At 41.1% G+C, this 13,082-nt stretch overlaps 2 protein-coding genes across 3 annotated transcripts; one reads left to right on the plus strand and one right to left on the minus strand.

Moving 5' to 3' along the window:
- Window positions 1-752: 752 nt before the first annotated feature.
- Window positions 753-9,360, plus strand: tmem150c (transmembrane protein 150C). 2 transcript variants are annotated; one of them, XM_032569513.1, is made up of 8 exons: window positions 753-1,784; window positions 2,047-2,130; window positions 3,915-3,968; window positions 4,056-4,091; window positions 4,180-4,247; window positions 4,610-4,737; window positions 4,810-4,993; window positions 6,447-9,360. In XM_032569513.1, exons 2-8 carry the CDS (start codon window positions 2,048-2,050, stop codon window positions 6,638-6,640), a joined length of 747 nt encoding a protein of 248 aa, XP_032425404.1. In that variant the 5' UTR covers window positions 753-1,784; window position 2,047; the 3' UTR covers window positions 6,641-9,360. The 2 variants fall into 2 exon arrangements, with proteins under 2 accessions (XP_032425404.1, XP_032425403.1); XM_032569512.1 differs by having other exon boundaries at window positions 753-1,776; window positions 2,045-2,130.
- Window positions 9,361-9,778: 418 nt separating this feature from the next.
- enoph1 (enolase-phosphatase 1) lies at window positions 9,779-12,724 on the minus strand. The gene is made up of 6 exons (XM_032569511.1): window positions 12,356-12,724; window positions 11,824-11,925; window positions 11,488-11,690; window positions 11,240-11,372; window positions 11,020-11,143; window positions 9,779-10,187 (listed from the first exon to the last, which is right to left on the minus strand). The coding sequence occupies exons 1-6, from the start codon at window positions 12,437-12,439 to the stop codon at window positions 10,048-10,050; spliced, it is 786 nt and encodes a 261-aa protein (XP_032425402.1). The 5' UTR covers window positions 12,440-12,724; the 3' UTR covers window positions 9,779-10,047.
- Between the last annotated feature and the right edge of the window lie 358 nt (window positions 12,725-13,082).

The raw sequence follows: 13,082 nt of genomic DNA on the forward strand, positions 1-13,082 counted from the left end.
CGTCTCGATAAAGAGCAGAAGCAAACTTCTTAGTTTAATTTTTTTTTTTTAAGTGTTTTTAATGTTTAGTCAGATTTTAGTTTAATATAATTGCTTGTGTGATTTTTCTTTTAAATTATTTATTTTAATTCAATTTATTTTACATCACAGTATAAAATCCATGGTAACGGTACAATAAAAAAAATCTTAAATCCATGTCTGGGCAGGAATGTGAGTAATTTTGTGCTTGTATGTAACAACAGCAATGGAAAAGTCATATTTCGGTCTCAAAGTTTTTGAAGTGCAGTCTGGAGTTCCAGTAATCAGCGATATATTTGGAGCCATAGTCCACTTTGTTCTCTCTGGCTTATTCAAATTTATTAAGAAGCACGTGTAAAATTACTAGTGAGTCTAATAAACTCCATAAATCATACATAATTATACTTTTTATGTAAAATGTATATGTTCACATTTAATATACAGTCGTTGGTTTCTAATGGAAAAATCATGTATGGCTTCAATATCAAGAATTCTTTTTTTTTTTAAGTAAATTTATTTTAAATGATAAAAATAATAATAATAATAATGGTATTACTCTCTATAACAACGTGAGGCAAACATGATTCAGTGTTTTCCGTCCTTCACCTGCATTTCAAGAAGCTCCTGCTACAGAAAACAAGTGAGCCAATCAGAAACGATTCTGTGCCGTCACTGTGCAGACTTTCTTCTTCTTCTTCTTCCTATAAAAACACCGTATTTAGAGAGGGGGAGGACGGGGGTGCCCTGGGGCACCCTGGTTCTTTTTCCGTCCATGTACCGGTTTGAATGCAGCTAAAGCATCGGGAAATATCAGCTTTCAGCAGGAGGGAGTTCATTTTCTATTAAATGAAAATGGAAAAGAGAGAGTTCATTTTCTATTAAATGAAAATGGAAAAGAGAGAGTTCATTTTCTATTAGACGGAACCCAAGTGCACTGAAGCGAACCCACCGGAGCCAGGGACAGGTGAGGCCTCACAGTGAAACACACCGTCCTGCCAGAGGACGGAGGAATGCGACGTTTCGTGTCGGGACGTGCTTGTGACGTCGTTACGTCTGACTCCCTCCATTTATTGTTTGGCGGCAGAATAGATTTCTCTCGGTATTTTTCGACAATTTAAGCGTTAAAATATGGTCACAGTAAAACTGTCACTCCAAGTATGACGAGAACTATCATTAGAGCTGCAAGGAAAACGCGCTTCCTTTCACCAAGTTTAATGGCTCAGGTTCAAACGTAATTAGCTTAACGTTATCCTGCCTTTATCTGCCCTAAAATGTATCTTAATAATTAGTTTCATTGCAAAAAAAAAAAAAAGAAGAAGAAAAGAGGGACATGTGATATTTCTAATAGGAGATGCGTTCAATTCAGCTCAATTTAAAAATACTTAAAGGGAAATTAAAGGAACGGAAGTATTTAATTCAACTCATTTCAAAACTACGTTATTTAAAGCGAAATTAAAGGGAAGTGTCTCTGGTAGCAGTCAGTCTTGCAACAAATCTGATGACGCCTCTGACTGAAAAAGAGAAGATGGGTGGAGCTGACCGCGCGATGGGAAAGTGGCCCAGTAAGCAGGTGAAACATCCTTAAAGTCTCCTGCAGAGAAGAGGAACGTGGGCTTTCCTGCTGAGCAGTCAACTCGTTTACATCTGTACGGAATAAAAAAGGCCTTAAGTCAAAGGTGAAGAGGATCCAGAGAGCTGCTGTGTGTCTGAGGAAATCACCCCAACGATCTCCAAAGACAGCAGCTCGAACCCTTCCAGCACCAGAGGTAAAGGCTCATCAGACCTTGACGTAATTCTTCTACCTCTAACTAACTTTGTGTCATTAAAAGAACAAAATGTATATAAATATATTCATTTTGTGCTATACATACATATAGGAATGTGTGGAAAATGGAAAAACTGCAGACGATATAAACACTAATTTGCTTTCTGTATGCTTTATAGCTAACAAAGAGCTCATTATCATTATGTGAAGTAATGCTGTGTGTGTGTTGTTGTGTGTGTGTTGTTGTGTGTGTGTGACATCAGAATGGTGAACATGTGGTGGTGCAGACCGCTGGTCCTCTTGCCTCCCATCCTCTCCATGTTTACTGCTGCTGGACTTTGGGTCGTGTAAGTTCAACCTCTTTTTGACCTTTATTCAGATAAAGAGTTGATGCCTAAACATTAAATGGAGATTGGACAAAACAACAACTCAAGAATCAACACAACTCATCGATAGTTTATTAATGTGCTTTTGAGTTGGACAATCAAATGGCAAGAAGGTTTTCCTAAAATCTTAAAATGGTAAGCAGGATATATAAAAAAATATATATATAAATCAGTACCTTTAATGAATTCATAAAACAGAAATATGCAAAGGTGAAGTACCATTAAAAAATGGACTCTTCATTTCCTCAATATCAATTTAACAGTTATTAAGAAATGAGGAAATTGTAATGTCTTATTATGGTAAAGATCATTAAATAAACTCAGCTAAAACTCCTTTATCAGACTATTAAATGAGTTCTCACCTTTTCTTATGTTTAAAATTATTTCAATATAAACAGTATCTAGTTAAGTCCAAGAGTGTTCATATCCCTAGATTTAGTTTTAAAGAAATATTTTACTTTTACTGACTTGCTTTGTGTGATTGAGGTAAAAATCAACGTCTCGATGTTATTCCCATAGAGAATCTGTGGACAGATTAGGGTGATGGCAGTGAGTGTTTCCATCCTCATAGAGCTCATCGCCAAACATAAACCATCATAAATACCAACATTCACATGAAAAACCTGTTTACCAATTAGAAGGAGGTTTTGATTGTCGTAATACCAAGAAAATAACATATTCTACCGTTGACTGAATGGTGCAAATCATCTCCAACATGCCATTCTTCATTGTGAATTTAAATGGCGCGTTCACACTGTTGAGAGACTCGGTTAACCATCGCTTCAAAAACCCGGCTCTTAGATATTTCGGAAAAGACACAAAAATGAGGCACAAACCAGAATATAAAATCACTCACAAGACATTCGTTAAATCAATGCACTTGGCCAAATGGAGTCACAACTCGCCCACAAACACGGACAGCAATGAGTCCAGGTCGTGTCTGAGTGTGAGAGTGAGGACTTCATACTTTTATCTCTCATCCCGGCACCCCGAGACACAAACTGTCAAATCCTCTCCTGCATAAAACACTCCACGCTTGGCTACCAACCATTGGAGGAGTCGCGTTTTCTTCTTCGTACTAGATGTTGCACCTTTCTACCAGATACTTCTGCTCGGTAGAACACTCCGTACAGCTACGTCCTGTTCTAGCATAATCTGCGCTCCTTATCCAACTGTTGCTTGCAAACAAGGTTATTCGTCTTACTACTCGGCTGAATCATTTCAAACTGTAATGGGAACACACAGTTTAGCAGTAGGAGGCATTACATTTGATATTCAAAAGGTGTGATCGCAATATTCGAAATATGAAAGACTCACACAAAAATGAATATCCTTGATTATTACATTTTTATTTCTCCACAACGCCAAACGCGTTTGGAGCGTCAGGCGCGTCAGCCTCACATTCAAAGCCTACGTGGCGCATTTCGAGCGTCTAGCGCGGCGCGATTTGAAACCGTTTGGAGCGTTTTGACGCCTTGAACGCGTCAGACGCTCCACGTAGACGTTGAATGTAAACCAGACGCGCCTGACGCTCAAAACGTGAACGCACCATTAGTTAAAAAGCAGATTGGTTATTTTTATTGACTTTCTTTTTCTTTTCTTTTTTCCACTTTCACAAACTTTGGTAAAAGCTGGTAAAAGCCGAGTGGTAAAATGTGACGTTTTTTGAATGGTGCATGCTCCACCGCTGCAGCGCATCCTGTTCCTAACACGCCGCTGTGCTTCTGTTCTGCCACCTCCAACAGGTACTTCATAGCTCTCTCCGATGGGAAAGTGCTGCCTCTGACCTCAGCATACAGGTACGACTTACCCTCTCTGAGGGACAACCAATATTTACTCAGTGCAGCCCTGGAATAAGATCTTCTTTTGTTTTTTTTTATTTCTAGAAAGGAAAATCTATCTGCATATCCTCCCTACATAAGGTACACACTGCACTAGTCCTATGTTCTTCTTCTAACAGTGACGCCGGAGCTGCTTGCTGTTATTTTATCGTACTTTGTGTTTCCTCAGCTTCACAGGGAATTTCCCCCCAGCCAGCTGCTACTTCAGTGAGATCTTGAACCTGGCAGCGTTCGCAGGTAAAGAAACGCCGTTCAGATACAAAGTCCAGGCTGACGGCAACATGGCGTCACCAGGCAACTTCTGAAAGCAATTGGTTGCACGCAGAGAAAAAAAAAGGCTGAATGCTTTTGCAAACCGCACTTTTCAGTTTTTTATTTGTATTAAAAAAAAAAGAAAAAGTTTAGCATCATGTATCATTTTCGCTCTTTCACATTAAATCCCAATTAAATATATTAATGTTTGTGGTTGTTGTTTGGCAAAATATGAAAAAGTTTAAGCGGTATGAATCCCAATTGTTCTATTTCGAATAAATTTTCTGATCATGATTGGTACGCTGACCCCTGTGGCTCTTCCCGCTTTCACCAATCCTCTGTTTCAGCGTTTGTCGTGGGCATCCTCAGGTACTTTCAGCTGAAGACCAAATTAGACAAGCAGTGGCTGAACATTGTCAGTGTGGTGTGTTTCTCCATCGCCTGTTTTGGGATGACGATTGTGGGAAACTTCCAGGTAACCTCTGATCGTTAAGAAATCGACTCCAAATCCGGACTGTGACAGACTGACTCGCGTCTGTTTTTGTAGCTCCTTGAGATGTGGGTGACTCACAACTTGGGCACGTTCCTGGCGTTCGGACTGGGCAACTTGTACTGCTGGCTTCAGACTTACATCACCTGGAAAGTTAACCTGAACAACCAGGGGAAGGTGGTTGCTATCGGCCGTTTGGTGCTGTCTGCGGCCATCTCTCTCTGCATTATACTGAAGTCTGGTATCCTTTCACACTGACAACTGGTAGTACTGGGTAAAGACAAGCTTGTGACCCAGTCTCAGGTCTTCTTCAACCTCTAGCAGGTTTTCTTCTAGGTTTGTCTTGTGTTCAGTTACATCCATCTTCCCGTCACCTCTAGCCAGCTTCTCTGTCTCTGCTGAGGAAAAGCATGGTTCTGCTACCACCATCTTTCACTGTAGGAATGGTGTGTTTAGAGTTTCTTTTCCTTTACACAGGGTTTTAGAAGCAAATTCCCAAAGCTTCATTATAGATCTAGTTTGTCCAGAGTACCTTCTTCCATATTTGCCTTCTTGCCTATAGACACATTGCATCACAAAGATCCCGTCCCCCAGCTCACTGCTGGAGGGCAGAATCCTGCTAGCCGACAATTGGTTTTAGCTATCAAGATGTCAACATAACGCGCTAAATCCTAAATGTACGTGTGACACATAAAAAAAAGGGACGCAGTGCTTTGCTACTAATTGTCAACATTACAACAACTAGAGAACAAGGTCAAGAAAAAGTTGTACCTTTAAAAAATAGCAAAGGAAAGGGAAGTAGGTAAGTTATGCTAGCTTGACTTTGACAATTTTACCAAGTAGGTGTGCTGCAGAATTTTGTGTTTCGGTTCAGTTACAAAATAAAGAAAGGCGACCTACACACCAACTCTGGTGTAGAGCAGGTGTTTAAATTAGCTAATCAAACGCCGCTGTGCTAATCTAGCGCTGTGGCAGATTAGCTACCGCTGTGGTAGCTAATGGCAACAAGTCTGCGTGTAGTGCAGCCAACACAGAGAGCAAAAAGAACACAAGTGGTTTTGAGTCATTCTTCAACATTTTTTTGAATTATTTTTCCTTTGCTGTGGCGGACTGAACTAAATCATAATACCTACATCTCCAGGTTTTATTCTATTAATAGAGTTGTTCTACCCCGACAGTGCAGCTATGGGTGGCAAGTAAAAGAAGTCTTTTTGCCCTCCAGCGTTGTGCACACGCCTGAAATTGCCAGATGTAAACCATAACATGCAACGTATAGAAGAAAAATATTACATTTCTGAGCTCCAATTTGTTGATCTGAGACAGAGAACGGTTTACTTGGAGGACATTAATTAGCCTGTTGGCTATTAGCAGAAATGTTCTAGGATTATTTTTTGTTTACCAATGGTGGGCATCACTAACTAAAAGGTTAGTTAGGCTAACTCTGAAGCACTTACAGTAAACTAAACAGTTTTCACAACAGCCAAGTAAATTTAGAAAAATTCATGTAGGGGAACACAAGTGGGGTAAACGTTTTCCAAATTATTAAAAGGGCTAAATCGCTGAACGAAAAATTAGCTCCGCTATTAGCGCATTAGCAGCCCACCACTGTTTGCTTTTTGTCTTAATGTTATATTTGTGAGATTTAATGTTCAGTTATTGCCTTCCCGTCTTCATCCTTGACTCTCCCGATGCAGTCCTGGCTGTTATCCCCCACATGCACACGGTTCGCTGCCAGTGGGCCGTGGTCATGCTCTTCCTCATGTACATCAGCACTTTTGCCATCGACTTTCGTCACTGCCGCTTTGAGGTGGTGTGCAGAGACGTGGTGAAGCGTCAGAGTCGGCGTGAAGATGCTGATGGCTGCAGAGAGCAGCAGCCAGAGCTATAGGAGTGCCACAAGGTCCTGTGTTTGAACACCTGAACATATCTCACTATTCAAGTTGGTTACAATGTCAATGTTATGCTTTGTAGTAATGTTTCACATATATATTGTTTTATCTTCATTTTATATTTTGAGATGTCTTAATAAGATACTTGATACAGCTTCATGTCTACATCTGAGGAAGTTTGGTTATTTCTTCTAACTGGTGCTGATCGCCGCTAAGCTGGATGTGACACTATGATCCTGGTGGCAGACAGGCAGGCTTGTATAAATCAGATTGAATCGATGCAACAGCTGAGTCGCAGTGTGAAAAAAATTCAATATGTCAGGAACTTTAAATTTATCACAAATTCTGGGCAGAATAGAGGACATTTGGTGGTTTGGTATCATTGAAATTGGAGACATGGAGTTGAAGAACAATGTGTGAGCTCTAAAAAAAATTTTTGGATTATAATGTGTGAAACTGCTGACGAGTAGACAGAGGAAAAGTAGAGCTCATGATGAGGTTCTGGACTGAATCCTTTGAAAATGTTGACCTCCTTGATATGGGAAGTCAACATATGGCTGGTTTAGCCTTGGTAAAAATATCATACCACCAAACTGGAGGAGATGCCAAACAAATAGATTTTAATTTTTTAAAGCTATAAAGTGTTCAGTTAATAAGTTGAGATTTGTATGACAGAAAAATGTGTACTTCTATTTTTGATTACAAGGATGGATGTCATTACTATAGTGTTGTACTTCATTTCTATTCTCTTTAGTTCTGTATGCGTCATATATGTGAAAGGTTCATTCATGTCAGCAGATCAGATCAAAAAGTCCTGCTCAGACTCATTACACAGGGAAATATTTCAGATTTTCATGTAAATCATTCGGGCTAACAGCTACGAAAAGCTAAATATCAGTTTTACTAATTCTGAGTATTAAATACATAAGACAAATAAAAAATAAATAACTGACGCCTTCCACGTTGAGGAGAAAACCACAAAATTATTAAAGCTGGATGTTCCATTAATGTATCTAAGCGTATTAGACAGGGTAGAAAGTTGAGTGGAAGGAAAAAGTGTCCAAGTGAAATAAGATGGAATTTTTTTATTCTTTATTGTACATCCGTGGCGGTTTAAACTTGGTTCATACAAAATCTTATGTATCCCCTACCTATCATAACAGTGACACTGACTAGCTGTTAGCTAAAAACTCATTTCTGCTTCAAAGGGAAGATGCCGACAGTTTCCTACTAGTAAAAGTTTAGATATTCAATCGTAGCATGCCAGAGTTTTGTCAAAAAAAAAAAAATGAAATAAATGGTTTCATAGTTTCATTTTAAAACTGCTCAAACTAAAGAGACGCAGGCGTCTTGTGTGTGAGAAGGTGTTTATTTCTGGATTAGTACCGACTCCGTTTACACATTTGATCGTCGCGCCGGCATCGTTTTCCTCCTCCGTTACAGACGACACACGTTAAGACAGACGCCGTCCGCCTGCGGTGGGGTTAAGACTCTCACACTCTGGCAGGAAGCGAGCGCTTCCCGTCGGCGTGGCGGCGGAGTGCTTCTACACAGTGATTCTACTCTCTAAAACACGACCAGAGGTTCCGGCTGTAGCGCGTCTTCGTAGTCGCACGGGCAGACGACGTTTTGCAAAAATGGGAACGGTTACATCACGCTCGTACACAGACAGCTGGAAAGTGGCGGTCAGACACACGGTTCACCTAAAAGTTCAAACGTCAAGAAAGTGACCTCACAGTTTCTGCGATTGTACAGCACCTATCCACAGTCTCGCAGTCCAGTTCGGGTTGCCATGACACCGACCTCCCGCTTCTGGTCGTTACATCACTCTGTACAAATGAAGGAGGCATTTCTGCCGTGATTTCAGGGATACAAACGCCAAGCAAAGAGCATTCAGCTTTCCCACAATTTGTCAAACTTCTATTTTATGGAATAGACCAACAAAAAAAAGGAGCAAATAATAGTAAAGTGGAAGGAAATAAAAACATTTTTAGCAAATAAAAACCTGAAGCCATTTCTATTCAGCTGCTTTACTCTGATACCCTTAAATAAAATCACAGTGGACAGAGCTTTTAGTTGTTTTCATCTACGTCTTGGCCTAGAATTACTCATTTTGCAGCACCTTTTAAGTAAATTTGTGATTTTTTTTTTTAACTTTATTTTTGCCATAACATGGTCTTGTAAAAAAAATTTTAATGTTGCACATAACCTTCCCTTTCCTCAGATTTTCTCATCAAGTTGTAATCTTTTCTTTCTCAGAAAAAAAACCCACGTCATTGTCCTGCTGCTGCCTCTGCTCTAACGTCTAATCTCTGACTGACTGGCAATAAAAATGTGTTTTAAATATGTGGAAAGCAACAGCGAGCGCAACTTCTGTAGAGAAACGGAAAAGGATTGACTGACAAGCAATGGCTGCGAAACAGGTAGCAGCAAGCTTAATATGACACAGCTGCATGGGTTAGCTCGTCTTTTAGCTTAAGGTGGAAAGTTGCAGTGGTTGGTCAGAAAAGGATGAAACTGAAAATGAAGCGAAATTGCAAGAACGACGACCGAGTTTGCATTCGTAGCATCTCCCTGGAGAGACTGAGAAACCCAGATGTTCTGTGAAGGCGTCACAGGTTCGTTAGAGAACAAACGGGGTTGTAGTTGTAGAGATATTTAAAGAACTGTTCGAAAAAAAACCCCACACACACAGCTTGAAGAGCAACAATGCAAACCATTCTGAAAACATCTCCGCTGTGAAGCACGGTGGTGGCTGCATGATGTTGTGGGGTTTCTATTGATGGAAAGAAAACCTGCTGGAAAGCCGTAAAACACGGAGGTGGAGTGACCCTGATGAGCAATGTTCTCGTGTTAGAACGGCCTAGTCAAAGCAGAGACCTACTGAAGCGATCGGTAGAGAATTTTGCTTCAAAACCATGCGGGGCACACGGCAAACTTTCAAAGTCACAAGAAAACACGGCGGCGGCAGCATCATGTTCACCTGACTGAGCCCAAGAGCCGCAGCAAAAATGTGGTCAACAAAATGTTTTTTAATCATGTACCCCATTTTCATCACAATTATGCACAACTTTTTGTTGGTCTATTACTATGTGTGTGTATATATATATATATATGTGTATATATATATATACACATATATATGTGTATATATATATATATATATATATATATACACACACACTGAAGTTTGAAGCTGTGGCAAATGCCAAAATATGGAAACGTTTGAGGAAGAGGAGTACTTATTCAAGGCTACATAATTAGCCATACAGTGAACAAAAAATGAAAAAAAAGTCCCAGTTCCTGCCAACAGTCAAAATCAAGAACACCAGAGTAGATTTAAAAAAAAAAAAAAAAAAAGGAAAGAAAGTCAGGGATGGTAGAGGAGAAGCGGATTGGGTCGGCGTTAAGCTCGCCCCGTCAGCTGAAGTTGACTAAAGGAGGTAATGAGGTTGTAGTGAGCGCTCTCCTCGTCCGTCAGCTCCATGTTTCCGGGCCGGACCACCAGCAGGATGTTCAGCCCGGCTTCCTCCGCCGCTTTGGCCTCTGCAACCACAAAACCACGGGTGAGTTCGGGTCGGACGGTTCGACACAAGCTTTCACCGCGAGGCCGGTTCGCTCTCCAGCCTGAGTACGACGACAGCTCACCGTACGTTTACGACGCAGTCAGGAGTTTTTCCAACGTGAACTTGGACGGATCACACTAGATCTAAATATAACAACACCTGAAGCCTCTTAACCTGACGCCCAGTCCGGTACGAGAGTAGCATAGTCACATAGTGAAGCCAAGGTATTAAAAATATTTGGTTTTCACATTGATGACAAAAATTATTACAATCCAAAGAGACATTTTTGTCTCATCAGTCCAGCTAAATAAAGCAACTTGGAGTCACAAATATAACCTCACTTTTTGAAAAAACATTTTTTGGGTAAATATCTACTACAGGAAATCTGCTGTAATTTTTACATACCAACTATTTTATTCATCTTTTAAGGTTTTAATGTAAATAAAACGTTTTTTTTTTTTAAAAATGACGGCTACATTTTCTTCTATTAAATGTTGACATTTGCAAAAAGTTTCCGGAATAATAAGAAAAATTGTTGTAAATAAATTAATTGGTACTTTTAATGTCATTCTGTTACTGAAATTAAATACAATCACTCCATGAAAAACTGGAAATTAGCTCAAATCTGAATTTGCAGTTATATCTAGTTCTATTTTTTTTTTTTTCAAACTTCAATTGTTTCTTAATCGTTTTCAGTCAACATTGTTCAGAGCCGTTGTGACTCTGAAGCAGCAGAACAGACAGGAAGCCAGCGTAACCGGCTCCTCCGGCCCAGCCGGTCCAACACGGCGTGGCGGCGAAGCGCGGCTCACCTCTGCTGACGTCGGTGAGGAAGGTGATTTCCTCCGGCTGACAGCCGAGCCGCTCGGCGATCCGCTCGTAGCTCTTCCAGTCCACTTTGGCTCCTATCGTGGTGTCGAAGTGGCCGTCGAAGAGCTGAAATCACACACAGGATCGGAACAGTTGGGACAACACGCCGGTCCGAACTCCGCGGAAGCAAAAAACCCCGTTAAGTCTAGATGAGCGGCTCACGTCTAAAACGTCTCCTTCCACCGAGTATCCGAACAGGAGCTTCTGGGCCTCCACGCTGCCAGAGGAGTAGATGTAAACCTTCAGGCCGCGTTCCCGCCACGTTTTGACGGACGGCACCACGTCGGGGTAGATCCTGTTCGCAAACGGAACACACACACGGCGTCGTCAAGAAGTGTAGTCATTTAAAAAACAAAAAAAAGGTTTCTTTTTAAATCTTGGGAAGCGAGCGAACACATCGGCGTACTTACTCGCCTTTGATTCTCCCAGACGTGTAGGCTGCCCTCCACATGTGGCCCTGCAGCTGCTTGAGCGCCGTGGACTTCCTGTCCGCCGCCATCTGCCACATCACGTTCTCCACCACCTCCCTGATGGCCTTCTCCTCGTCCGTGTGGACCGTCTGGTCCACGGTGTGGACGGGACACGCCCGGTTCTGCCTCATGTCCTCTTCGATCTGAAAGGACAGGCCGGGCTTTTAGAGGGTCTGTCAGATCGACGCGCAGGAGAGCCGCCAGCACTTCCTGCTCTGTTCAGTCGCTGAGCGTTTTCCAGATCTCCACTGATTCTCAGTGTAATACACAACGCACCTGCTTTTTGAGCAGGTGGACGTCTTGTTTGCACTCATCTTCCTCCCAATGCGTGGACAGATGATCCTCAAGATGCTCTCTGATATAAGGAAACAGTATGTCCTGAAAAAATAATAAAATAAAAAATTAAGACCTATATTGGATCTAATATTATGGTGCATTCAGGCCACCTTGGTATACCACCTTAAGTAAAATGCAAAGACAATTGGCAATTCTCATGGCAACAGACGTGACTGTGTAAAATAACAAAAAAAGGAAAACAATTTCTATAAGGGGCTTGGTTGATGACGTCGGCCTTTACGAGAGGAAAGCGCTATTTACGTCACTAATCCTAGAAAGTGAAGCTAGCATAAGGGATCTGTATGATTTCTGAGCAAACAATAAAAGCAGGAAAGCTAAACACGAAACATAAAGACATTTGCTGTTTTTTGTTTGTTTTTTAAACCAAAAAACAATGTTTTACTATGAGCTAGCCGGTACCAGAAAGCTGTTAGCGCAACAACTACATTTTCTTTGAACAAGTAAAACTCGCCTTAACAAACGTGATCGGCGTAGTGGTTCCCTCGATGTCCAGTAAAAGTGCAGTGGTGCAGGCAGGAATCGAAACCGAGGCCATTTTTGACCCGAGCGTTTACCGCTGGCAGTGGGTTAGCTGACGTTAGCTAAGCTAGCAGCAGCAGTACTATGTTGCAGCCCGGCAGCGCCCCTCTCTTCCCGCTTCTCCGGGCCGGACAGGTGGGACACGGTAGAGTTTAGCAACAAAACACGGTAAACCAGGGGTTTATCTCTAACTGACTGAAGACGCCATTACACCGCAGTTAGCTACCGCACAAAGCTGTGACCAGCTCACATGTTCTGCTCTGTCACTTTCAGCCTCCAGTCCAGCAGGTGGCGATATTATCCCCTTTGACGTCAAGGTAGACGCCATATTGTGAGTGGTATTTTGTAATACTATCATAATATAAATTAAATACACAAGGTTATGTCTTCAAGTATTTATTCCTGTTAATAATTATGACTTCCCGCTTACAGCTGACGAAAAACGACATTTAGCTATGCAATTTATTTGCTAAAATAATAAAACACTACCACCCTTTCAGCAATATTTTAACACAAAAATAAAATTAAATAACTTGGTAGTAACCCCCAATATATTTATGTGCGTTTGTATTATTTAAGGTTAAACCTAGCTCAAGTGCTTTGTTGTGTTTGTCAGTTAACGGTGTTTTTAGTACTAAAATGAACATGCAATACTGTAT

Source organism: Xiphophorus hellerii, chromosome 8, assembly GCF_003331165.1.
Source record: "Xiphophorus hellerii strain 12219 chromosome 8, Xiphophorus_hellerii-4.1, whole genome shotgun sequence".
Taxonomy (NCBI): Eukaryota; Metazoa; Chordata; class Actinopteri; order Cyprinodontiformes; family Poeciliidae; genus Xiphophorus; species Xiphophorus hellerii.

Excerpts from the sequence above, each read along its gene's own strand:
- tmem150c (XM_032569513.1), top strand. The coding sequence starts at position 2,048 with ATGGTGAACATGTGGTGGTGCAGACCGCTGGTCCTCTTGCCTCCCATC. Across the intron at positions 4,092-4,179 it reads GCATATCCTCCCTACATAAG|CTTCACAGGGAATTTCCCCC; the intron begins GTACACACTGCA and ends GTGTTTCCTCAG. Across the intron at positions 4,738-4,809 it reads CGATTGTGGGAAACTTCCAG|CTCCTTGAGATGTGGGTGAC; the intron begins GTAACCTCTGAT and ends CTGTTTTTGTAG.
- enoph1 (XM_032569511.1), bottom strand. The coding sequence starts at position 12,439 with ATGGCCTCGGTTTCGATTCCTGCCTGCACCACTGCACTTTTACTGGAC. Across the intron at positions 11,926-12,355 it reads CGCCGATCACGTTTGTTAAG|GACATACTGTTTCCTTATAT; the intron begins GCGAGTTTTACT and ends TTATTTTTTCAG. Across the intron at positions 11,373-11,487 it reads TCTGGGAGAATCAAAGGCGA|GATCTACCCCGACGTGGTGC; the intron begins GTAAGTACGCCG and ends GTTTGCGAACAG.